At 36.2% G+C, this 25074-nt stretch overlaps 3 protein-coding genes across 9 annotated transcripts in view; 1 reads left to right on the forward strand and 2 right to left on the reverse strand.

Moving 5' to 3' along the window:
• Positions 1–1187: 1187 nt before the first annotated feature.
• Positions 1188–8289, reverse strand: Mlc1 (Myosin alkali light chain 1). Of its 4 annotated transcripts, none has more exons than XM_053750088.2 (7): positions 7949–8289; positions 7610–7637; positions 4981–5138; positions 4075–4225; positions 2663–2749; positions 2006–2066; positions 1188–1526 (listed from the first exon to the last, which is right to left on the reverse strand). In XM_053750088.2, the coding sequence occupies exons 1-6, from the start codon at positions 7949–7951 to the stop codon at positions 2041–2043; spliced, it is 453 nt and encodes a 150-aa protein (XP_053606063.1). In that variant the 5' UTR covers positions 7952–8289; the 3' UTR covers positions 1188–1526; positions 2006–2040. The 4 variants fall into 4 exon arrangements, with proteins under 4 accessions (XP_053606063.1, XP_064292251.1, XP_053606061.1 ...); XM_064436181.1 differs by lacking the exon at positions 7949–8289 and adding an exon at positions 7772–7902; XM_053750086.1 differs by lacking the exon at positions 2006–2066 and having other exon boundaries at positions 7949–8080.
• Positions 8290–8413: 124 nt separating this feature from the next.
• Positions 8414–11650, reverse strand: LOC128672739 (uncharacterized). Of its 3 annotated transcripts, none has more exons than XM_053750082.1 (9): positions 11429–11650; positions 11152–11262; positions 10230–10403; positions 10084–10148; positions 9534–9911; positions 9342–9456; positions 9137–9264; positions 8819–8959; positions 8414–8707 (listed from the first exon to the last, which is right to left on the reverse strand). In XM_053750082.1, the coding sequence occupies exons 1-9, from the start codon at positions 11442–11444 to the stop codon at positions 8489–8491; spliced, it is 1347 nt and encodes a 448-aa protein (XP_053606057.1). In that variant the 5' UTR covers positions 11445–11650; the 3' UTR covers positions 8414–8488. The 3 variants fall into 3 exon arrangements, with proteins under 3 accessions (XP_053606057.1, XP_053606058.1, XP_053606060.1); XM_053750083.2 differs by lacking the exon at positions 11152–11262 and adding an exon at positions 10790–10919 and having other exon boundaries at positions 11302–11534; XM_053750085.1 differs by lacking the exon at positions 11429–11650 and adding an exon at positions 10790–10919.
• Positions 11651–12111: 461 nt separating this feature from the next.
• The window catches only part of unc80 (uncoordinated 80), a 37503-nt gene continuing 24540 nt past the window's right edge, over positions 12112–25074 (forward strand). The window contains exons 1-25 of one of the 2 annotated variants that reach the window (XM_053750078.2): positions 12112–12211; positions 13423–13595; positions 14308–14450; positions 14566–14592; positions 14955–14975; positions 15140–15285; positions 15407–15572; positions 15645–15900; positions 16098–16291; positions 16531–16688; positions 16935–17034; positions 17211–17314; positions 17388–17751; positions 17846–17985; positions 18358–18387; positions 19250–19394; positions 19937–20134; positions 20378–20566; positions 21721–21854; positions 22966–23204; positions 23483–23676; positions 23838–23992; positions 24159–24196; positions 24542–24633; positions 24761–24953. In XM_053750078.2, coding sequence (XP_053606053.1) covers positions 14313–14450; positions 14566–14592; positions 14955–14975; positions 15140–15285; positions 15407–15572; positions 15645–15900; positions 16098–16291; positions 16531–16688; positions 16935–17034; positions 17211–17314; positions 17388–17751; positions 17846–17985; positions 18358–18387; positions 19250–19394; positions 19937–20134; positions 20378–20566; positions 21721–21854; positions 22966–23204; positions 23483–23676; positions 23838–23992; positions 24159–24196; positions 24542–24633; positions 24761–24953 — 3421 coding nt within the window. In that variant the 5' untranslated portion in view covers positions 12112–12211; positions 13423–13595; positions 14308–14312. Of the gene's footprint in view, positions 12212–13422; positions 13689–14307; positions 14451–14565; positions 14593–14954; positions 14976–15139; positions 15286–15406; positions 15573–15644; positions 15901–16097; positions 16292–16530; positions 16689–16934; positions 17035–17210; positions 17315–17387; positions 17767–17845; positions 17986–18357; positions 18388–19249; positions 19395–19936; positions 20135–20377; positions 20567–21720; positions 21855–22965; positions 23205–23482; positions 23677–23837; positions 23993–24158; positions 24197–24541; positions 24634–24760; positions 24954–25074 lie in introns of those variants that run through there. The other variant, XM_064436179.1, reaches the window with a different exon arrangement.

The raw sequence follows: 25074 nt of genomic DNA on the forward strand, positions 1-25074 counted from the left end.
TTTGTATGACAGATATGCAAACTTGTTAACTAAACGGTTTCGACATGATCGACTAAAGATTAGATGGATTTTAAATACTTACGTTTAATGAAGTAGTTACCTATATTTCTCTTTCTCGCTTTGAAGCCCAATACTCTAGCCTGGTTACGATCGCGTTGAATGCAACATCGCACGAAACGTCACGTCAGCTATATTAATTAAAGTTACATTATGTAATACCTACTTATGTATGTAACTTTCATCATGCAACGGGCCCCGTTGCGAAAATTATTTTATGGTAACCGCATACTTTTTACAGGATGTAGTAATCGACAATTGGACTACGACAAACAGTTCTCCCCCGCGGTCCCATCAATGGGACAAATCATGGACGGGTACTTCGAACATAAGGCGGTATGAAAGCTAAATTGGTTGAATCAGCTATTTTAATAGATGTTTATATATTCATGAATTAACTTTATTTATTATCTTATTATTATCTTATAAGAACCCGTCCACCCACCTTTCACATTGGTTAACCCTAGATTCCCAAGGGAGCCGGGAACCTATTTCCATGGAGAGTATGTCTGTGTATTTATGTGAAAATTACTTTATCCTAGCAAATCTTAACTCCATGGTACTCGTAGTTTACAATTTATGTACATCCAACAAGTAAGTACTGCTATATTTTTCTTTGTTGATCTATGCATCAAATGGAATAGGTATAGGTAGTTTTATTGTTGTAGGTCGCGCTCTACCGAGACACTTAATTCCGACCACAGATACATGTAATATTCTTATATCTGCGCTTCGGACGATTGCTTGAAATGATTTTAAAATTGACGAAGAGCAATAGTAGGCATCGTGCTACTAAATCGGAAATTTGACCAAAGAGTCAAAATCTATTCAATTTTTAGCACGATATCTATTCACTGTATTTACTTTCATATGCTACGCTCATGGATTTATTAGTTCGGAGTACCTACATACTAATTCCATGGCTACGCTTCCATTTAAAAAATATGACAGTACAAGATAGATGAGTAGGATATGTTTAAGTATTTTTTATGTTTTTCTTAGATCTGGACAAATATAGAGTAAATGGATGGGTATTATTCGAGCCTAGCGGTCTATAGACGTTTTACTTTTGCCATGTTATCTGTGTATGTTATCTAAGAATATTCACGAATTGAAGATAACACAAAAAATAACATTTTAACAGTTTATTATAAAATAATTTACGGCTTTTTGTATTTTGTCATTATAAACGTACTTAATAAATAAATAATAAATTTAAATAACACGTACAACGTGTGTTTACAGTAGTTTAATTTAATCTTACTTTAGTATGTACAGTGATAGATTGTGAGTTGTACAAAATTGGTGTCGTATAAAAAAGGGTAGTCCGTATCTAAGTTGGTATACGGGGTGCTGTAATGATGGACTGCGCGTGCGACGGTCGCGGACTGAACCTTAGCCCTCCGCGGGCGCCTCCTCCTCCCCTGCTGGCTTGGCTCCCCAACCGTCACACATTTTCCGGAGGAAAGCTGGAAACACAAAATTATAATTAGAGACAAAAATTGAAAATTTTTCTCGTTATTTAGCTGATGAATAAAGTTATACCGAAAATAGTACCAAGAGTGATGAAATAGACACGAAATTGATCCGAAGACATAGACGATGGTTGAAATTTAAAATTGTCAATAAATGTTTAAGCCGCAGAATATTAGTAGTTGCCAAGATTAAAACATATAGTATAAACTATTGGAGGCGTAGGCAGAGCAGCAATTTTGAAATAATTAGTTGTATTCCAATCACTGAACTATGTTCTTATAGCATCTAATAGCATAGTTCTTTAATCCTTCAATTTAGGTGAGTTTGAATTATTATTTGATAAACATCAATTAAATATATACAAAAAATATTTAAGCTCTCCAATGGCTTTAAACATCTTGGCGTTTGATTTTTAAAGCTGCAAAAAGCGATGCGAAGAATTGCGGTAGCGACATCGTAGACTTTCACTTACGATCTTATAACTAAAGATATGACGAGATGAATCTTCTACGCCATCACCTTCTTCAGGAATGCTGAAAATGTACAATTGGTGAGACAGGGGCACACACAAACCAACGAGGTTTTGCAGTACATGCTAAAAAGGTCCTATTTAAAAGTGATAAGGACTTCTATTTCCAATAACTACATGAAGACACGACATGGTGCTTTTAAATTACGCTGCATTTTTTTTTCAAGTCATGCAGGATAGACTAAAACGGGTATATAGTGCATTCATACTAAATATTTTGTATTTGTCATCAAGACTGGGTCTAAAATTTTTGAAGACCGGTAATACAATTTTCTCGTTTATTTACACTAGTATCAAAGGTTTATGAGAACTAACTACATACTAACTACATACTTATTGTTACGACCTCCGAAAATGTTACTTTACAGTCTGGCTTTTTCAACACTTGACCAAAAAATATTGAATTTAGTCAGCCCTTGTTAATCGAATCGAAAAGCTCTACATCCACACCTATTGAAATACAAACTGATTTATAATACTTAATGGTTTTCAAAAGCCAACTTATAAATTATTTGCAAATGTCCCGAGTAAGTATACATAGGACTCTAGGGTTGTCACAAAAATAAAAAATGATGTAAATAATTCATATTGATAACTTACGTGCATAAGGGATCATGCCGTCGTCATCCTCAGGGTCCATGCAGTCCTTTGTGACTTCCGCGACTTCGTGGTCTTCCAGTTTCTCTCCTGAAAATGTAAAGAAATTTATCATTAGATATTACTATAATAAATGGAAAAGTTAAATGGATAGTATTTATTTTCGTAACTATACTTTTTTCAAAAAAATAACATATTTAGACGACATTTTGGTACCTAATAGATACTAAGTAGTACTGCCTGTGAAAAATCATACTTCCATAGCATTGGCATGGAAGTATGAATATACATAAGTCTTAAGAATTCACAGCTAAACCGCGAAAGCGGTTAATAAAAACCCGATCATTCAACAGTTCGTACATTGGCTACTTTTTATCAAATTACTAACCAAACCCAACCCACAACGCACCCGATACATTGCCATTGCATTGCCACGGCCAAATTTCGGAAAATAGTTAGTATTAATTTATCTATGGTAGCACCTGCCAACATAAATAATATGTTGAACATCACAATTAGACCTTGGGGTAAAATACCCAAGGGTCTTCAAAGCATTCGAGTTTGTTCGAGGTTCCAAAAGTGTCTAAATTGAAACTTGGTGAAATAAGGTTTAGAATCAGATCAGAATTTTCGATGTTACAATTTTATCGAATAAATTCATTACCACACATTCCGCTGTATCAGATACCACTACTTGCATACTGTGACGAAATCCCTAGAGCAGCTGCTAAAACTATTATATGAAATCCCTTGTAAAATCATCCATCTACACGTAAATAGATATCGACGAGATCTGAATGCACGATCAATACATGCTATCCATTTACATAACCTGGTTGCAAGTGTCATGGACGCTAGCCAAACGATTTGACCAATGTCGATGACGTCCACTGGAGACTAATTTCATGCCAAATGCTCTTATTGACACATCAAAGATGTTTAGTAGACTATAAATAAACGTATTTGCAAATAATTTGTTCAAGTGAAGAAAGGTTATACAGAAAATTATTTTCTTGCCATTTGAAGAAATTGCGTCCGTTAAAACTATATTTCGGATACGATAAGTGCAATGTAAAATATAATATAGTTACCTAACTGTATTTTACATTGCACTTATTGCTTAACATAGGTATGTTATTGTCATCAAATCAATTCATATATACTTTTTTTTTAAATTCTGATCTTGAACTAATACGATACGTGGCTTTGATATCGTAAAGGACGTATGCATACCAAAGGCGTGACAACCCTTAGTTGTTCACACCATTGGTACGTATATTCAATAAACAGGTAAGCCGGAGACCGTGCAAAGTGGAGCAGAAAAAATAGGAAAGCGGACATTGAGCTCCGACACTCTGGCTGAGGAACCGAGAATATACTCAGATGAGAGTGAGATGGAGAGAGATTGTACTGACCTAACGCTAGGAGCGTGTGTGTGAGCTCAGCGCCAAGCATAAGGCCATTCTCGTTCTTGTCGTACAACTTCAGACATTCCAAGAAGTCCTCATAGCAGCCCTGGTCTTTGTCTTTCTTGGCTTGGCTGTAGATGGGAAGGAACTCTTCGAGCTGCAAATAAAGGTAACAAATTATTACAAGCACTAATTTGATCTTATTTTACTTTTTTATAGTAGACAGTTATAACTTTCGTATTTTTTTAGAATAATGGCCCTACGAGAAACAGTACTCCCTCGTAGTTCCATTATGGGACTAAATCATGGGATGAACTAAATGATGACTAAATCACGAGAAAAAGACGAACAATAATTTCTCAATTATGTTATACTAGCTACGCCCCGCGTCTTCGCTCCCGTGGGATTTCGGGATAAAAAGCACCAAAATTTCATAACAATCTGTTCAGTACATTTTGCGGAAAAGAGTAACAAATATATATGCACACATATATCTTCACAAATTTTCGCATTTATAATATTAGTAGGAAGTAGTTGGATTCATTATTATGTTTGGCAAAATGCAAACATTGATAGTTGAAATCACAATGCAATTTGACGATTTTGCATGTAATCTTCATTGAGGAAGAGTGGACTGGGTAATGGCAAAATACACGTTTACCAAAATTACGATGATATTACAATCTCAGTAGATCCAACATAAATCTAGTGAAATTTTTCAGGCTAATTAAATCAGAGAATGGCGTTGTCCTCATTGAGATAAATTGACGCGTTGCGATAGGAAAATATCAAATGTAACATGCATTTGATATGTCCACAAAGTCTGTGTCATATATAGTCGCTTTAACAAACCACAAAGCGACCATACCCAAACCGACCGACCGAGGACGCGAGGTAAGAATCGATAATTACTGTGAGCAACTTCTCGCCCTTCTTCTTGGTGCCCCCGAGTTTCTCGATGGTGGCCAGGATGGGGTTGGAATTGAGCGCCCTCAGGACATCTCCGAGGTAGAAGGCATCGACCTTGCCGCTGCCGTCGAAATCGTAGATGGAGAAGGCGAAGGAGGCCCCTACAAACAAATGTTACAAAGTAGAGATCACATGTTTCATTGTAGAATTTATATTTTAAACAGGAGAAGATATTTACTTATTATTTTTAGTTTTTAGCAATTGATGATTGAGATGCAAGGTGTTCTACTTTATTAAAGCATTTTGCATTTGTGTCTACAGTCTGATAATGTTGTTAGGGTAGCATCGGTATCCGGTATTGGTCGGCAATTGGTACCCTAATATGCAATCTTGAGCGAGTATATCATATCAATATTGAAAAGATCCGAATTTTTTACTATATCGTTTGAATAAGATTTAAGTGAACCCTGGACTCCGACGACACTTGGCCGCTGTGGAAGCCAACGAGAAAATGCTCAGATGAGAGAACGACTGTATGTAGGATTTGTTGCCATTTCGTTAGAAAATGTTAGCTACAGGTGGTATAACTAACAAAACAATTAAATTAATATAACTATAGCACATGTGCATTTGTTGATTTTAAATTATGGAAAATATATAATTTTTCTTCTCTGCATGAATTTGGGTATAATATTTCTTCCCATGAGAACTCCTTGAAACCGAAGGAAAGAAAGCCACGTTGGCATATTGTAGAGAAATAAGGAATATCCTATTCTCTTTTGCGGGAGACATTACCCTGCTTTATACATTTCTTGAAGGTACATCGCGGATAAGAGATTTGGTAAGATTTCACTTACAATACGATTTATTGATTTTAATTTTCTGTGTTTAATTAACGGACAGCTGGGAGAGAAAGCTTTTAGCATTAATTTCGACACTGGTTTACAAATGTTATTACTTGGAAGAATAAAGTTTAATAAATAACGAATTATTCAACGATACTAGGTACATTATATTTATTTTAAAATCGTAAAATCTGTCCTTACAACGGCACTGGGAACGTTCTCGAAAGCAGGTAACGCTGGGCGGGCGGCGCGTGGGCGGGCATTCTTCGCCCAGAATAATACTTTTCGTAGCACGTTTCGTTTCGATATATCCACTGCGAAGTGAGTCACGAGTTAAATTTAGCGCGATTGTAACTGTGCCCTAATTCATCGCCAGTAAGCGAATGTAACGTCAAATTATTTCATGTACGAATTTCGGAGACTTTTGCATTATTTTCAGATTATCTGCCTTTACGTAGGCTGAAATATATAGCAATGTTTCTTCATCTTGCCAACCGTTTTTTCAAACCACTTTGTAGGACGACGCAATCACTACGTTTGTACAAATGATGTGATTAATAAATTAAATTCAGGTGTTGGATTCGTTAGGCAAAAATATATCCATTTTCAAAGTGCAAATAAATAAATTTTCGATAACTTACGGATATAAGTGGATACTTATGATAATTGTAAATAGCTTGTAGCATTTTTTTTCACACACAGATCTTTTACCGGGATTAATAGTAGGTTTTGTCCTCCGTGTACTCCTAATTACATTATATCTATGTAATTTCAAAATTGGTTGGTTTAGTAGATAAAGCGTGAAGAGATCAAAAGTTAAATATTATAATTTTCCATTACGCATTTTCATTTAATTTTGTAGAACTAAGAAAAAATTATAACTAGTTAAATGCAACTTCTTCCATAACAAATCTCAAATGAGAGAGAGATGCAACTACATCGATTCTTATTTATTTGGCATCCATCATTTATTGATAATAATAAACTCTACCAAACAATCAGTATGAAGCGGAATTTAGGTATTAATTATTTATCTATCTTGCATTTCTTTTTTCAATCCGCAATTTTTTTTCCAGAAAAATAGAATGTCTTATTGTAAAAGCCGAAACACAAAATCAATAAAATGTTCTCCTCAAAATAATTTCCTTTTATAATTCAAAGCGCAACTATTATGCATATTATCAGTACTATCAGCGAATATATTTATATCTCGTATCAGCTGATCAAAGATCACAATAACGACCTTGATAATGACACAATGTTTCTTAAAGATTGCTTGTGGGATCGTACACCTTTTATCAGTTACGAAAACCTTGCTAATTATTGTTGTTACATACGAATATGCGTCATATTGGTGCACGTCATCACGAAGCATGATAAAAAATGTGAGAAACGCATGCAGTGAAACCCGAGTGGAGTTTCTCTGTTTGGGCGGGCGGCGACGCGCGATCACGTGACACCAGAGTTTATATTTGGAACGCAGCGCGCGCGCACATCGTCCGCGGCACTGGCGCCGCCACCGGCATCGCCTAGCAACGCGCGCCTTTTATGAGAAACGAAGCTAAACTTAGATGTTACGATGCCCAATCTCGATTCATGTTTTTACAACTTACTACTTATTACAACAAAAAAACAATTTCATGAAATGACATCGAGATACATTTTTATTTAATGCCGTTTTACTTCTTTGCGGTGTTATTCGAATGTTATGTTTTTAAATTACACTTTTGACCATATTTACAGTTTAATGGCATTAGTACTTAAATAAATATATTGTATATACTCACTTTCTACGTCGTTCTTGCTGAGGTCACTCTGAAAATTATCAAGATAAAAATGTTACTATCAAGTAGTTTACTGCGGTCATGTCATGCAAGTGTAGTTAGTTGGTGTGTTGCGTTGAATCCAACGGTTTGTGTCACTGAAGTTAAATAGTCGAAGTACGCTACCATGTTTTATCACTGGTTACACGAAACACTGACTTCGAGAATGTGTTTGGATTCGTGCTTCCGGTCTGCGGAAAACGTTTCACGAAAAGCTACGCGACAATGTATCACTTAGGTCGACAGTCCTTTTTTTCACACTGTACACCTTTTCACATTTCACTGCCGTCATAGATGACTCACCATTTTGTGTGGTGGTTTGTTGGTTCCCTCCCGGTCTTCACTGGCAGACGTTCAGACAAGAAGTGGGGCTCGGTAACTTTTCGCGGGACCGTTTTAACTGGCTCAGATGGCGCACCCGTCTGGATATTTGAGATTTAGCCCAGGAATCCGCGACCGTTCTATTTTCAGCGGAGTTGATCTGACGAAGCAGTATCTTTCGTCTAACAGGCTTCTAACAAGAGGGAAAGAGATGATACTATTTTCTAATTACTGTCATTAATATATCGACCTAACTCCGATTCCACCGGTATCTACATTTACGCTAAACTATTTCGATCGATCTGTGATGTAGGAATATAGATTCAGTCTCTGCATCCAAGATATTCAAAATTCTAATTTAGGTTGATAGAAGAAAATTTTTGATTCGCCAATAAAATTCCAATTTGACACACCCACCCAATTTGTCACCCACAAATGAAACAAAACTTTAAAACCTACAACTTTACTAACGAGACGGTGATATAACAAAATTTAAAAATAATTCCAAATAGAACGTTTAGTTTAGTACTCTCCACATTCATCAGGCTTAACGTTGAACGTGTACTCTTTCCAGCGGGAGGAGTTGACGAGGGCTTCGTTGACAGTGTTGAACTTCCACACGACGGATCGATTGGGCGAGGGGGAATGCACGCGGCGCTGCTCCAGCATGCTGTTAGCTCGAAGCCTGGCGTCGGGGGACAAGGGGCAGAGGCCTCGGATAGAACCACTCACACGAGATTCCTAAAGAACAAAACATAACTTTCAAGTAACTAAAGAAGAAGAAAAAAAAAATTTCAAACATATCTGCGTCGCGTAGGGCTGGATTACAATCAGAGTACATCATGTCGTCACCTTGCGTTTCCCTGGAGTCTTGCGTCTCCACCAACCGCGGATGCAAGAAAGCAGCCGCGCACCCTGGCTTCGACAGCGGTGTACGAGGCTTTTTCGCGACGTGCCAGACACCGCTGATGTCGCCGCCATTTCATGGGATTTCTGTACAAGTATATGTTTACTTGAGACATGTAGTCTAGACTACTTGAGACTTACGACATGTAGTCTACACTAATAGTTTACAAAAGTCTTAATAATATGAGAATTTCTTTTTATTTGGATTCTTCTTATGTGGATCTTACGCTAATCTTTGACTAATGTAGTATCTAAAAGTAGGACCTTTTCAGGTTTAAAGGCTAAATCGTCGTCAGATGTATGCGCAGTTATTAATTCCACTTCTTGCATTGTAAGTCCTTTGGGATCTAGCAATACTGGTCCTTCTTCTTCGGAGTTTTGATCATAGTCCCCTGCACGCAAAAATGAGAATGTTATTTTCAATTAAACCTGAATGTTTATGTCAAAAGTTTTTGAAGTATGTACTTACGATTTAAAGTCAAGTATGTACTTTCGTAAAGCGCTGTATCATTTTTATGTGTCTTTTCCATAAATTCACTCCCATCGTTATTATTTATTGTATCTTCTTGTTGCATACCTTGCACCTAAAATTGCGCTTAATCTTATTTTCTTTTTAAAAGTAACCAAAATGAATATCGAGTTTCATTAGATTTTACTGTACCTCAATTATCTTCCCTACAGGAACAACTTCAGTCGCTTCGACATCAGCGATCCCATTGTTAATCATAAATGTAACTTCTTCGCCTATGTCTTCCATATCAAATGCATCAGATAAGAAAGAATAACCTGAATAGTCAGTGCTTCTGGAAGAATCTCTAGGAATATGCACAGCCTCATGAGTTTCTGTGACAAAAGCCATACTCAAAGCAGCATTTACATATGATTCCATCATCTTTGTTATATCTTGTAGAGGGGGAAAGTTACATGGCTCAGTTGATATTAATTCGTTATCTTCGGTAACAATCACTCTTTCAACGTCACTCATATCGAACAAATTATTTATAAATATAGCCGTAGAGTTGTTGAATTCATTTTCTGGCTGAAAGTATTAGATTATTGCACTTATTGCCATGTCGTTAAATGATGTTTTTAAAATATTATATCTAAAATATCGTATTAAAATTTTCACTTAATTTTAAGTTTCGTATCAAACCAAAATATTACATTGAATATTTCGAAGCTTGCAGTTATGAACATAATATTCAACTTACCGTATCAATTTCTTCGTCGCCTTGACCAATTAGATTATTATCAATTTTAACTTTGATCATTTCGTCTGCAATGAAATTTTTATTGAATAGAAGTAGAGGTCAAACAAAATTAGAATGGGTTGAAGAAATTTTCAGTAGGTATTCACCTGAAGTTTTTTGAGGTGTTGATGTAATGACAGTATTAACCAAGTCTTCAGCCTCGCGGTTACTAACATTATCTTCACAATCTGCTTTATATGCAATAAATGTCTCTTCTTCCTCGACCGCTATACTATCACTGCTCAAATGTTTGGACAGTGACAAACAACGCCATGGCTGACCTATAAGATCATATAATACTGTACTCCCTTATTGATAAAAATATTCTCTAAATAGGCTTGGAATATTTATTGTTTTGTCTCGTTCTTTCAATGGTAAATACTGTATGGAGAGATTGAGACAAAAGAAATAATAACTAAGTATTCCAGATCTTTTCAGAGAATATAGATTATGTAAAAGTGATTAAGTGCTAAATATGATTTAATTTGTATTCCAATCAATAAGCCCTAGGAAAATATCGTAAGAAAACCTACTTACAATTAGATATTACAAATAAACGGATGACTTCTGATAATATGAAAATATATGTTCATATTCAATGCCTGACTTTCGATATAAAAAGGTAAAGAAAGAAAAGGTTGACGTCAACCCCTCTCACTAATCTCACCTTCTGTACACCTAAACATTTCAAATATGTAACAAATTTAAGTATTTTTTTGTATGGTATACTTATACCAAGAAATTTTGAAATGTTTGTTTATGATGTATGATCATAAATTTCTACACGCAGACGGCCGCTGGAAATAGAATCAAGAATCAGAAATGTGGGCAGAAAATAGAGGACTTGCTAATACATGAAATGCACAACTATCTTCTTAAAATAGATATCAACCTATGTATATAGCGTCAACTTATAAGATAGGTATTAACTATACTTATTTAGAGAGCTCAATTCACGAAGTATTGACTGCAATATGGCATAAGCTGGTTAAGTACCTACATGTACTTCTTCTTTCCTCGTAAAATTACCTGATTCAGTTGCGGCATTGGCAATAACGTATGCTTCATCTAAAACTTGTCTTACGAGCTGAACCGCCAACAGCGCTGCTAGTCTGGAGTCGCAGATTTCCTCGCATACATCTAAATATATCAACATTACCTATTAAAACAACTATGTACCTAAAAGCCATCGTGATCGATCCACTTGTAGGTTTTACACCATTTTCGATTATATTTTTTTTGTTTTAAATGCACTAAAAATATAAATCAAATAACAAAAAGAAAAGATCTAAATCGGTTAACACACCTTCCTTGTTCGTCATCTTGTGCAATTTTCAATTTTCAACCAAAATAATAAGATGATATATTGTACCAAGAACAAATTTTCATTTTGACGGATGAGTTTATTCTAAATCAGTTTACCATAAAGCATAAGGCCAATTCAGTTTACATTAAACCTGTATGATTCTTAAATAGTTTTTTTTAAGTTTGATATTATGGTATTATTATATCAAACATTGTCACGACTCACCCACCCTTTTTACTTCTCTATAAAATATCTGCATGATTCCTAAGGTATAGCTCGTACATAGATAAAAAAGCTCGTAAGAAGTTGGTGGACGTCGAGGTCGACAGGCGCAATTCTGTCAAAAACTATGCGCCGCTATTTCAGTACCGCCCCGTCGATCGCTTCAGTATTGTTTTTCTTCAACCTCGAGCTATTTTCGATTTTGTTGTGTCGTTTCATAATAAAATAGTTACGCTCGGTCTTGGTCAATTTACAAAATAATTATAAAAATTAATTAATTGTCGAAATACATACTATAGGAAACGACTAAAAACTTATTTATTTCTTATACGTACTGCCTAAGCCTATTTACTTACGTTTCCTTCATATATACTAAGTAGATATTAAAAATACATAGTGACATACCAAAATTTTACCTCTTAAGCGTTTAGTAAAACATAACATTTTGAATTAATTCCTCTAGTTTTGATGTTGTTATAAACAATAAGTACCTACCTACTTAGGTCCCTACTATAAATTTGAAATTGAGTAATCAGGATGGTCATGTTTTAACAAAAAATGGTAAGAGTCCTCAAACTAATAAAAAACACATTCAACTTGCTTGGAATTTCTGGTCCATCTATAGAAAAATTACAAAGTTTTAACACCCCACATTGTCGTCGGGGGTTAAAATGTATGCTCATAAACTTCGGAAAGAAACAATCTATAAAATGGCAACTGTTTAGTACTGCCGCTCCCTGGCTCTATTTATAAAGTAAATTGCTTTCCGTGGTGTAAACAATGATATCTATGTCAGTGTCGCTCATTTGTTTTATTTACTCTTGTTAAGCTCAATCAATCACTCTACCACGTTATAGATACCTATGGTATCTTTATTCTCCATTTCACTCACCAGCTAATAAATCATCAACTAGGTGTATGGACTGATTCAGGTTTCCAAGCGATGTTTTTGTTCACCAGAGGCAAATGTTCTGTTAGGTGAACAGTGCATCGATCATCATTTACAATACCTACCTTGAATTTTTATAAAATTCTTAAACCTATGTAATAGTAGGAACTGTAAGTGTGTACTAATCGGAGTCTACACATTAAGTATTTAGATTAGAGAAACTACATTGTCTAGAATTTCCCTTTTGTACCTAGAACCCTAATTAAATAAATTGCATGCGCGTCCCACTCCTCACAAATTTTAAAAATCACGGAAAATGTTTTAGAAATAATGAAATCTGACTTTGATATAGCTAATGTATACAGCTATATGCAGTAGCTATATCAATTCAGGCTTCTTAGCTAAGAAGCCTGTCTACACGAGAGAGTACTGTGGTTTAAACTTTTGTGCTAATCCTAGTCAATAAGTATACCTAACTTAGTATAGTTTAGAGCTATAGCTGAGTATGACCTAAATCTCCAGCTGCTTCCTCCGGCGGCCATTTTGCGGTTCCCATGACAACCAGAGGCTGCGCTCACAGATCAATGAAATCTCCAGAGGGTTGTACCTACTCTCCAAGATTATAGTTATTAAATAAAATGTACTTATATTTTGCTTATGTTGCGCGGACATCCGCGTCCGATGTCAAATGATTAAAGTCTCCTACATAGGAGACTTTAATCTTTATCAAAATTACCTGATTAATTTAAAAAAATCGACGAAAACATAACAAGCATTTATATGCTTTAATTAATTAAAAAACTTGGTCTCACTCATCAAGTAATCTCGTCATTCTGCAAATACATACATATTTTAGAATATTCCATAATGTAATATTTTCCAGGGTCGTGGCAGCCCTACTCAGGCAGCTACGGACCCGATGCGCAGAGCCTCACTCCGAGCTAGCTGGCCGAGGCTGCGCGCCGTTCCTGACGCCGTCCTGTCTCCTCCTCAACCTTCAACATGTAAACAGTGCTGTTCGGTGATCTACACTCACTTCGACGTTGCTCTTCTTAGGTAAGTTGGGGAAGAAATGTGAAAGACAAATGAGGAGCCAATAGTAAGAGCCACTCTCACATAGCTCATACATATTAATTATATCATCATTAGGTAAGTACTGAAATACTTATTATTTATGTTGAATTTAAAAAATATTGTAAAAATAATTGTTGAGATAAGTACTTACTAATTTCTTTTATTCCGTAACTATTAAATATAGCTGCTCAGAAACTCTACATCGAACAAGATAATTAGAGAACTTAGATTATGTCTGTACTGTATGTACTTAGGTACTTAACTACGACGACGACGTAAAGGGCTTTGGGCATTCAATCGTTAACTTGTCACCAATAAAACCAAATATTTGATAAATATTTACGTAGGAGACTTCTTTTATGGAGATATAGTACTTGAACCTACTTATTTAGGTATTACCTATAGTTACATAACTACCTAACCCTAACAATATATTTCTTTTATCTATGCCTAAAAATCTTAAAGCTGAAATATGTTTTCACTTTTTTATGATTAACGGGACTAATAGGTATGTGGCGTGAAGAGTGTTCGGTGCCATTAGCTAACTTGCTCTATTTCATATAGATATGAAAATAAAAGACACTTTTATTTGTCCCTAGTTTGATTAATTGACGATTTAATATAATTTTACAGCAACTAAAATCAGTAGGCAACTACTATGTTTTAAAAATATATAATTGCTTGCACAAATCAGCCATCATGAAGCTCCGCGACTGCTCCGATGACGACCCTGGCACGGAGGAGGTGGTTCCCATCCCGGTCCAGATATTCCTGTGGAGGCAAACCACGCCGTTCGTGCGTCCCAGGCTTGGGAAAGTCCACGATGCTGATTGCATGGTAAAGTTTTTGTTTATGTTATTTTTTATAGTTAAACTTTCAAAAATTTTAAATTTTAGTTGGTAAGATTTATTATTTGCATTCCACGAGATTGAACCTAAAAATGTTGTTACAGTTTTGTCAAAGAGCTCCTGGACATCACGTGAGTATTTTATAAACATATTGTAAATTACATGGCCAAGTCGCCGGCGTATTTTAATTTAATAATTTCTAATCGAAAAGCCCTTATAAAAAGGAAGAAAAAAAAAGTTGTTTTATTAAAAGCGAACGTACCTATATAACTACTATCCAAGCTATAAATCCCCCCCCCCCGCAAACATTTAAAACTTAAGACTTTGACATTGACTTGAAAGATGTCATTGTCAGATCGTAAAATTAAATTATTTGCAAACATTTAAATTTTGCTTGAATTTTGATGAAAATACAATAAAAATTTACCTACATTAATCATAATTCAGAAAATAAAATCTAATGATTACCTATATTTTTTTGTTTCCTGACTAGGAACTGAAAGAGGCTTGTAAGGTAAGTCTCGAATTTTTTATGAATTTTAAAAGTTTGTTTCACTGCTCACTGAAACTTTTCAATTACATTATTTTTAGCTTACTAGGTGCCTAAATTATTTAGGATAAATTACTTCATTTTATTCCTTACTAACAAAATTTATAACGATAGTTTTATGATTCCAGTCCTTCGAAAAGGTTCTAGTGCAAAACATCCGAATTGAGTTATCTCCTAGTTTAACTGAGGCAATCGAGGCGATATCACGATGGCGTCTCATACAAGCAGCTTTTCCCCATGTGATGCATGCATTGGCTGCACTCTTACACAACAGGTAAATACATTTCCTTGTTTATTCATTATTTAAGTAAGCATATGCACAACTAAGCATCTTTGTGCTATTTCAATCATATTAATTTAATTTTAAAACGCCACTAATTTTGATTTAATTTCAGAGTAAAAGACAACATGCAGTCCTTAGGAAATGTGGAGACAAGACTCCTTTATACACTCCATTGGATCATACTTGATGCTTCTGACGAGTGCATTGAGAATGATTATGAAAATGGTGTTTACAATACAAACCCTTTTCATTACTTGTTCTCAATTCCATCTTTGACTGTATGTATATTTTAAGTAGGTAGTTATTATTTTGAAATTACATATCTACTACTTTTTTTCTTTCAATTTAAGCTCTTCGTGTTCCTGTTTGCGCCAATATCTCATCATTTGAAAGAATCTGATTTTACTATAAATTATCGATTAGAAAACGGTCTAAAAATGTGGCAAGCAATGTGGGAATTCAGACACCCTGATGCTCCATGCTTCACTACTTTAGTGAAACCAAAACCAAAACCTCTTGGGGGTAAATTCTCAAAGAGAGGTCAACATGGGGATGTGTTTTTGGGTCGTAAGTATAACTTAAAACATCATGATGTTGATGATTCATGTAAGTTTTTGTCTTATCTTTTTAAATAGTAGCAGTTATGAATAGATAAATAGTGTTTTGAGTATAATGAAATGGCTAATGAATATATCATTAACTAAATGTACTTAGTACTGCTATTGTGTCCACAAACCTAGATTTTTTGATTAATTTTTTAAATCAAATGTCATGATTTGTTAATTAATCTTCTTATTTAATAGGCAAATTCTCCAAAGAAGAAGGCACTGGCACAGTGAATGGCAGTCCTCCAAGCCAGAATGTATCAGTCTCACATTCCGAGGTGACTTCCAAGCAGGCTAGCACGGAGGAAGAGCCCTGGCTCTCTTCACCTAAAGATACAATTTTTCCAGAAACAATTCCAGAGGAAAGCTCTAGTACTGAGGAAGAACATGTGGTATGTATACTATATATAGTATGATTTTCATTCCCTAGTAGGATTGAAGTCAGGCAGGCGGCCGGTTATTCAGAGCATGAAATCATGAAGATGAACCAGAGAACCCATGAAGATGAATGAGGGACAGAGTATAGTCATCTAGTAGATTTTGCATGAAATGATCTTCATGAACCTTTGCTTTTATGATATTAGTAGGTTTTACTGGAACTGTTTGAAATGTTAATTTTCTGCTTTTGCAGTTTATCTATCGCCTGCCATCTGAACAAAACTTTGGTAGTAACTTTAAAGAGACCTACACAGTGTACGCGGCGGACCCCAGTCTGTTTCAACTCCGCAAAACTGATACTAAAACAGCTCTGCCGGGCATCAGACAGCTACCTCAAGTTACCAAAATGAGGTATGTCTACATGAAAATATTTTGTAAATAAATATTAATTATTTGTAAGAAAATGTGAGGCAACTTTTGTTAGTAAATTACTATTCCTGAAGTGCCTAAACATCTAAATATATCTGTACCTCACATTGACTTACAAACTTATGAGTAGAATTACGGCTCCAAGTTTTGTTGGTTTATTGGAAACAAACACAAAAATAAACAATACTGCAACAAATGATTTAAGCCATATGTGTGTATACCTTCCAGTTCTTCTGATAAAGAATCACTGTCTGATAGTGGCGGCGGTGGTCAAGGCCCTAAAGGAACCCCGCCTACCGAAAAACCACTAACATCGAAACAAGCCCATGTAAGTATTTTATAAGCCTCCAAAGAGATTTGTGTAAACTTGACGTCATTTTTAATGTCAAAACAAATGCTAATACTATCGGATAGTGAAACGTTAAAATATAAAATGAACATTATGCTTATTGTCTTCCATATATAAAGTCCATCCGAACATGTTTTTCCCGAATATTTTCACAGGTGTCGGCAGCCACTTTTCTAGATGTCGCCACATTACGATGCCTATTCACCTCACAATGGCAAGAGGAAGGCGTATATTGGGCCTTACATTATTTATACAACAGGTATGAGTTTTATTTCATACACAATAGTTATAGTAAGCTAAACTACTATTAACCTTTGTTATGGTAATTTCAGATTGAGAGACATTTGTGATGACTTGTCCAAGCAAACTCAGCCGAGAAAACGGAGCAATTCATTACCCATACCGAAAATCGAAGTTTCCGTCTATCAAAGCCCTGACTTGAACCAAAGAGATTCCCTAAAAAACTTTATGGAAGTCCCGGAGCTGAAAGACGTCTCGCCTTTAGCCGAAATTCCATTTCCTTCCCCTAAACTGGAGGAAGAGTCTATCATGACAAGGAGGTCCAGTGAAAAAATTAAACGAAAAATGAAAATGGCCGACCTTAAAGCATTTGTTGAAACAAAATTGCTTTCTAAATCCGAGAAAGCTTTAGAGAAAATTGGGCAAGATGACCATAAATTTTCGTTTCACACTGCAGTAAGAATGCTATCTGTAGATATTTTTTTTCTAGGTGTTTAGAATGTTTTGTTTTTCGTACAGGGCATTTATTGATAGCTTTTTTTTCTTTCAGGATTATCACCGCAGCCTCGATAATGCGGATGACAGGCCTAACTCAGCATTAGCCAGCAATTTTCCGCCGTTGGCTCCTAGACTAACCGATGATTTATTAACTTGTAATCTAATCAAGGGAAAAAGTATGCCAAGTCTCAGGTGTGTTTCTCGCAAATTTTACTTTTCTATAGATTTTTTTTACTACCTCTAAAATTTTATCTCGCTATCGTAAATGATTTTTGACGTTAAATATGAATCCTGCCGTCCGCGTTTCTATTAGCAACAATAGATTTAGGCTATTTCGATCTAGCTAACAGCTGTAGTAACCCTTTGATATATTATCAATTTAAGAAAATAATAGGGATATCTACTTTTTACCTCTAATGTCACCTTCCAATTTTTCATATCAGCACAGCATGGTTTTTTTCCTATACTTGGGTAATATTTCCTGTATAAAAATTGTATTTTTCTCTTTCTCCCATATTGATAACGCTTAATCCCGTACTAATGTAATGGACGAACGGTCTGTAGCTGTTTGATTGATGAGCTAGCCTCTAATGGGTAAGTTTCCAGAACATTCCAGAACTTAGTCGCTTAGTACTTTAGAAGCAGGCACTGCAGCACAATTTCCATATACATACAAGTTGTACTGCCGAAAGCAGTTATTAGCTCTTGCCTGTAGTCAGTTTTGATATAAATATAATTGCTACTGAGATACTTCTGCATAGCCAAAAATGCTGAGCTTCAAATACGCAAGACAATTACTTTGATGAAACATTTAAACAGTTCTCGTTTGGGCACAAATGTCAAAGTGATTGTAAGCACGCACAGAGAGACATGGTTCACTTAAAATGAAGTTGTAAATTATTGTAGTTAGATCATTAAAGCAGGGCTATAAAATCATGCTTTAGATAGGCAAGCTTTAATTTTTAATGTTAAGGCGCTAATTCTGTTGTACATATTTAGCAATTAACTTAGACTAAGCGACGATATTTTGCGTGTAGTTATTATGATATTCGTAAAGTATCAACTCTTTTATAGCATGTTGTAGATTAATTCTTATATAAAGATATATTTTACTCCATTTCTGTACGTATCATATAATCATTGAAAGTATAAAAAAGTGAAATAAAAATAAATTCATCAATAAGCATGGTGTAAATGAAAGTACTTAACATTTTTAAATTAATATAGCACATTAAATTAAAAAAACTACGATAATAATCTAAAAAATAAAAACATATTTAAAACCATTATCTCACAGTTTATCAATTAAAAACAAAAAATAGCATAGCTTTAGATACCAACTAGAAAAACGTTTTCACAAAGCACAGCTATAGTTTGTCCAAACACAACAACACATGTATTATTCCATTTCAACATTATATTTCGGTAGATATTTTAATATATTAAATTATTTCAGATACATTGGCGAGGTAAAGACAGAAAGGACCCACGGACCTTCGGGAACTATGCCGGCCTACATGCAGAAGAAAAAGAATCCTATCATAACAGTAACAGAGCATACCCCTACACCCTCTCCAGACTATCTATCAAAAACTCGACAGGTACTTAATATAAATAGTCGTAGTCAATATATATAAAAATCATCCATAACTGACTGAAAAACAAATACACAGCCAAAACTACCAGCGTTGATAGTTGAAAAAGGGAAAGCTAAAAATAACAAAAAAAAATATGAACACAGTTGCGAATCTTTTTTGTCGAAAATAAGTTTTGTTTGCTTACTCAAGCTCAAGGAATGTACAAGATCAAGTAATGTGACTGTATGTCTTTATATATTCTGGCTTCTATACACTATCGGCGAACTCAAACAGATGCCAACGCCAATGAACGTTGCATACAAACAGCATAATTTTTTTACCGCAAGGAAAAACTAGCAATATACGTCGAAACCGCCAAAGTTAAGCTAACTGATTGCCGATAATAATATAGCCGGTATACGGAGCCAAAAGTTTGTCATAAATTCCGAAATACGAGAAACTAAAAACAAGTATAGTACTTTTTTCATTTATTGATGTCAGATATTGTTAAAGTCGTCTAAATCCATATCATATGAGATTTTTAAACATTTTAAATACTTTTGAAGGGGTCAATGGAATCGCAAATAGACTCAGTGAGCATGCAGGGCTCCCAACACATCCCGACGCCGGAGCGCAAGCCGAGCCTGACGCGATCGCAGACAGACTCCAACATTACGTACGTGGTGGAGGAAATACAGGAGGCGCCCGGGTCGCTGCATTATATCACTAAAGACGGAGATATTGACTTCCAAGTGGTACTTAAGGTAAGTTTGTTTTAAAATAACTTTATTGTTCTATTCAAAATTGGGGAAAAATGTTACATAAAAAAGAACAAAATGTCAAAATTTTCTTTAAATGTTAGTCATAAGTTCGGACTATCGCCTACTGAACTTAGTGATAGATAAACTTTGATAGTTTTATGCCTTATATCTTGGCCCGAATTCTAAATCGTATGAAAACGCATTGAAACATGTTCCTAAAATATTTAAATCCTTGTTCTTTAACAGGCCGTGTACTCTGTGTCAGTAATGGACAGCTTCTACATAACACTGCGCGTGATGGAGGTAATGCTGAATCTCGTGGACACTCTGATGGAGATAGGGGTCCACAAGAACTGGCAGAACTCTTGCGACGAGACCCCGCTGCCCGGCTCTGTCGATCCCTTGATCGATTTCAACAAGGACAAGGATAATAAGGTAATAAACAAATCCATACTCTGATCACACTTTTAAAATTAAACTTTTCGTCCTTCATTTGTGACAACCCTGACTGCATTGTAAACGCTGGTGGCTATGACTGTAGTGTCCGCCTTTAACAAGTCTATTAAATAATTAGTGTATGAGTCTCTTTAAACTGTGCGAAAGTCTGTCTGCTCAGGCTTTCATAGCTTAACCACTTGTACAGGTTTTCCTTAGAGGAGTACTGCAAAGAAGACATTAAAACTAGTGTCGGCAATTTTAAACAGGTTTATTGCCTAACCTTTACAATTTAAGTCTTAGGAGTGAGTTCATATCGTACCGCAACGCTACCGATAGTCAATATAATTCGAACCACACTGTCCTTGGAGCGATGATCCTCTGTTGAATGGCTCGGCGTAGAAATTGACCGCAGGGTTTTCTTATCCTCAAAACAGTCAGCTGTTAAGGTAATAGGACGTCTTGCCCAGCAGAAGAAACCCTGGAATCCACCAAACAACGGAACGTTCAAAAAAAGTCCATCATCGTAGTTTCTGTGACATCGCCTACCAAGAAAGCAGATAATCCGATAAAAGGATATTGAATGGTGATCAATGATGTGACAGTGAAATATTTATCGAGTGAAATATTGATCTTCAATTACGCACAATATTAATATTTTTATTTCTAAGGTAGGAAAAATTTGGCTTGACAATCCAATATCACTTAAGACTAATACAAATTGCAACACTCACCCTGTACACGGGGTAACACATGAAATAATACAACTCCTCTAAATAGGTAATAGAATCAGCAATTAGTTATTTATTTTTACAAGGAAGGAATCAATTCGAAATGGAGTCGGAACTGAAAATCCTAGGAATGTAATGCCATGAAGTTAGCCACCTTCTGTCAAGTTCCATCATTCAATAGCTTCATTCGCCGCCGGTCGCTGTGATAGCATTAGCAGAACGTAGCAAGTAACTTTTTCCAAGAAACTAGATAAAGGATAATAAAATTATTATTAATTTTAGAGAAGTGTTGGTAACGAACCGTTACACACTGAACCGATTTTGATGAAATTTGGTATGCATAAAAACCCGAACTCAAACATGGATTACCTTCTTATACATTTCCGAGGTGGTACTACAATATATAACTTAATTTTGATACAGGAACGAGATTCTGGAATACCATGCGCCCATAGCCAAGAATCTACAAATGTTGAAGGAGGAGATAGCACTAAAGAAAAAAAGGAAGAGGAAAATTTGGACTGTCCGTACTACATGATCATGCATATTATACTTAGGTGTGTTCAATAATAATATTAATTGACAATAGTAGATAGAGCTATAATGCTGTACAGATATTTGACTTCTTTTTGTCATTATATACACATATATTTATTTAGTGAGTACTTCATCTACCTGGGACGGAATAATATAATTTTATTATTATTCCCTGATTTGAACTTATTTGTGTGGTCATCATCTTATTCGTATCACTCTTGACAGAGTGATACGAATAAGATGATGACTCAAGAGTGATACGAATAAGATGATGACTCGTGGTCAACATGTTTTTTTTATTCTGGGAGGCAGGTGTAGCTCGCCGTACGATGTCCCGCCATATCTCCCTGCTTGTAGTCATCCTGGTACACTCGTGTATAGGTTCCCCCACCAGCGACTTCACCTGGTCAGTCCATCACATTCCTTCCGCGCGGCTTAGTGCCTTCAACCTTGCCTTGGACAACGAGACGCTCGATCGAGTCATGATTTCGTCTCGGGATGTGACCAAACAGCTTAAGTATGCGAGTCTGTACTATACTTGATAACCGCTGCCTGATGTTAAGCTCATCTAATATGGAAGCATTTGTGTGAAATTCCGTCCATGACACTCGAAGCATCCTTTGCCAATTCCAACACCACATTTCCAGCGCGTCTATCTTTTTCTTTTCGATATCTCGCAATGTCCAAGTACGGCATACAGAAATATGGGAAAAATCAGTGTTCGTACTAGCCGGATCTTAGTGGCCTTTGTAATATTGTGGTTCTTCCATATTTTCTTCATCCTGTCCATAGCAGCTTTCATAATGGCCATACGTCGCTTCAATTCGCCCATGCGGCCTCCACCGTTCGAGATTAAGGCCCCTAGGTATAAATATTGTGATACCACTTCACTTTTGTAATGTTGCAAACGTAGATACTTTACTACTGATAAGCCGAATGGGTGGTTTCCGCACAGATTGATCATTGACTAGATGTATCATTTTAATATCTATGGTTATACGATAATTTCTGTATATTAATGCGAATGTGCAGCGCCTAGACAAACCATTACATTGTTTTAGGTACTATAGTGTTTATAACTATTGTATTTTGTTTGTTTGAAATCAATGAATAAAAATAAAATATTTTCAGACTTCTCCGTCAATTAGGCTGTTCGCACGGCTGCTCGACCGCCCTCCGCGGCCCCCAAGCGGAATGCCTGCGAGTCCAAGCCCGTAACTCCCTGCGAGAACTGCGCTCGGCTTCCATACCGAAGTTCACAGTCCGTCTGATGGAAATGACCAAGTTTGCGTCCATAAGAGAAGTGCTGGATAACCTACACGCGACTATCGGGTTTTGTGTGGAACCCACTTCGTTGGTTTCGCCCATGAGTAAGTTTGTTGATGATCGTAATCTTCAGTAGTCTTGTCATCACTATAAATTTCCCGTGCGTTTAAAAAAAAGTACACCTACTTACATCGTTTAATTATGTCTGTAGTTTGACAGCATACTCCGCTCATTCTCGAGTTGGAAAAATGACGCTGTCAAATAGCTTGTGAGAGTGAGTGACACTCGGTAACATTTGCTAACATATGTGGATCTATTTGTAATCTGAATATAAAATATTTTAGTTTTTAAAAGAATAGAATATCAAATCCAAATGCCTTAGATCAACAGAAACGCAACACTGCCAAGTCGCCTGACATCAGCCACTTGCAAGCGGGATACGCGACTAACTTCGGGGCGAATCAGGGCGCCAACGCAAACCGAGCCATAGAGACCTTCGTCATAGAGTCCACTTTCCGAGTACTCGTCACGAGGTTCGCGCTCATGCATAAGGAACTCAAGATGCTCGATAACTCGGTAAATACTTATCTCCTTGTATTATACTTCTATGTGACGCCCAATTTTATTGCCAAACTATTCATTATGTACCTCTTTTGTCTGGGTGTAGATCTCGCTGGGCATTTATTTCTATCTGCTGTGCCTCCTCTATGATTGTTTCACAACGCATCTTTTTCTAGGCGCTATACATGGAAGTTCGTCTACTTCTGAGCTATGTGAAGGAAGCCCACGGAGGCCAATTCCGAGTAGTCGCTTTCAGTGGTCTCTTAGACACGGCCGAGAGACCAGACAGCCAACAAAAGGAGTCCAATATGCAGACTACCAGGGTTATTAGGTATGTCCCAATATAGAACAGCTTAATATAATCTGTGGCAACAACCATCACATACCTAGTCTTGTATTTCACAGTGTGAGAATTTAAAGTTGTGTTTGTAATTCATCAACCCAGTTATAACAAATTTTGGTCCCTAGGAATCGATATCCAGCCATTTTTGTTTCAGACATATACCTCGAGCAGTGGACGACGAGCGAGGTTCAGGTCAGTCCTGTATGTTTTTAATACCAATTTGTACAAATTACATGTGTACAACATTTACATTTGTAAAAACGTCTCGGACTCTGACGTTCAAATCTCACCACTGCCAAAGTATTCTCCGTGGCGTTATGTAGGTCTGTGTTTGTGCAGTTTGGAGGGACAAGCAGAGCGAGAGCCATACTTAAAAAGAGGCGCCATATGAGCAGGCCGTAATACGGCCTGCTCATATGGTGCCTCTTTTTACATACATATTTTTTTGAAGGACAATTTAAGAGGAAAATTAAATGTGTCTATACGATATAATACAAATACCTACACGGATTATTAGGAATAGATTTATTTTATCAGATACTGGCGCCGACTCGGGCTGCGCTCCGGACGAGAGGAGCCACAAAAAGTTCACCTTCAAGAAGAGAAGTACCTCTTCTACTGGGGCTCATGTGAGTATCAAAATATATGTGTTTTCTTAGATGAAAATAAACTAGGTATAGTTATATTACTTTTAATAGATAAGGAATAGGGAACCCTCACTGGCCGTATTTAAAAGCACTATTATTTCTCTTCCAGAGCCTTCTAGAAACAGAAGGCGGCGAGGAGTCCGCCAGCCAATCCCCGCTGTCCGTGCGCACGCGCCGCTACCAACTCACGCCTCGTCAATCTGAACGGACAATACCTTCAGCCTCTTCTGCTGATATAACACCGCATCATAATATATCCCACTCTAAATCGATACCTTCAAAGTTTCACATCAGTGGAATTGGTAAGAATTACAGCGTATTTACATATTTTATACATATTCTATACAACATTCATTTATATTCATTCATACTAATGTGTACACTGATCAGCCGAGTATCCTTGAAAAATATTGCTTCCGTATA

This window comes from Plodia interpunctella, chromosome 9, assembly GCF_027563975.2.
Source record: "Plodia interpunctella isolate USDA-ARS_2022_Savannah chromosome 9, ilPloInte3.2, whole genome shotgun sequence".
NCBI lineage: Eukaryota > Metazoa > Arthropoda > Insecta > Lepidoptera > Pyralidae > Plodia > Plodia interpunctella.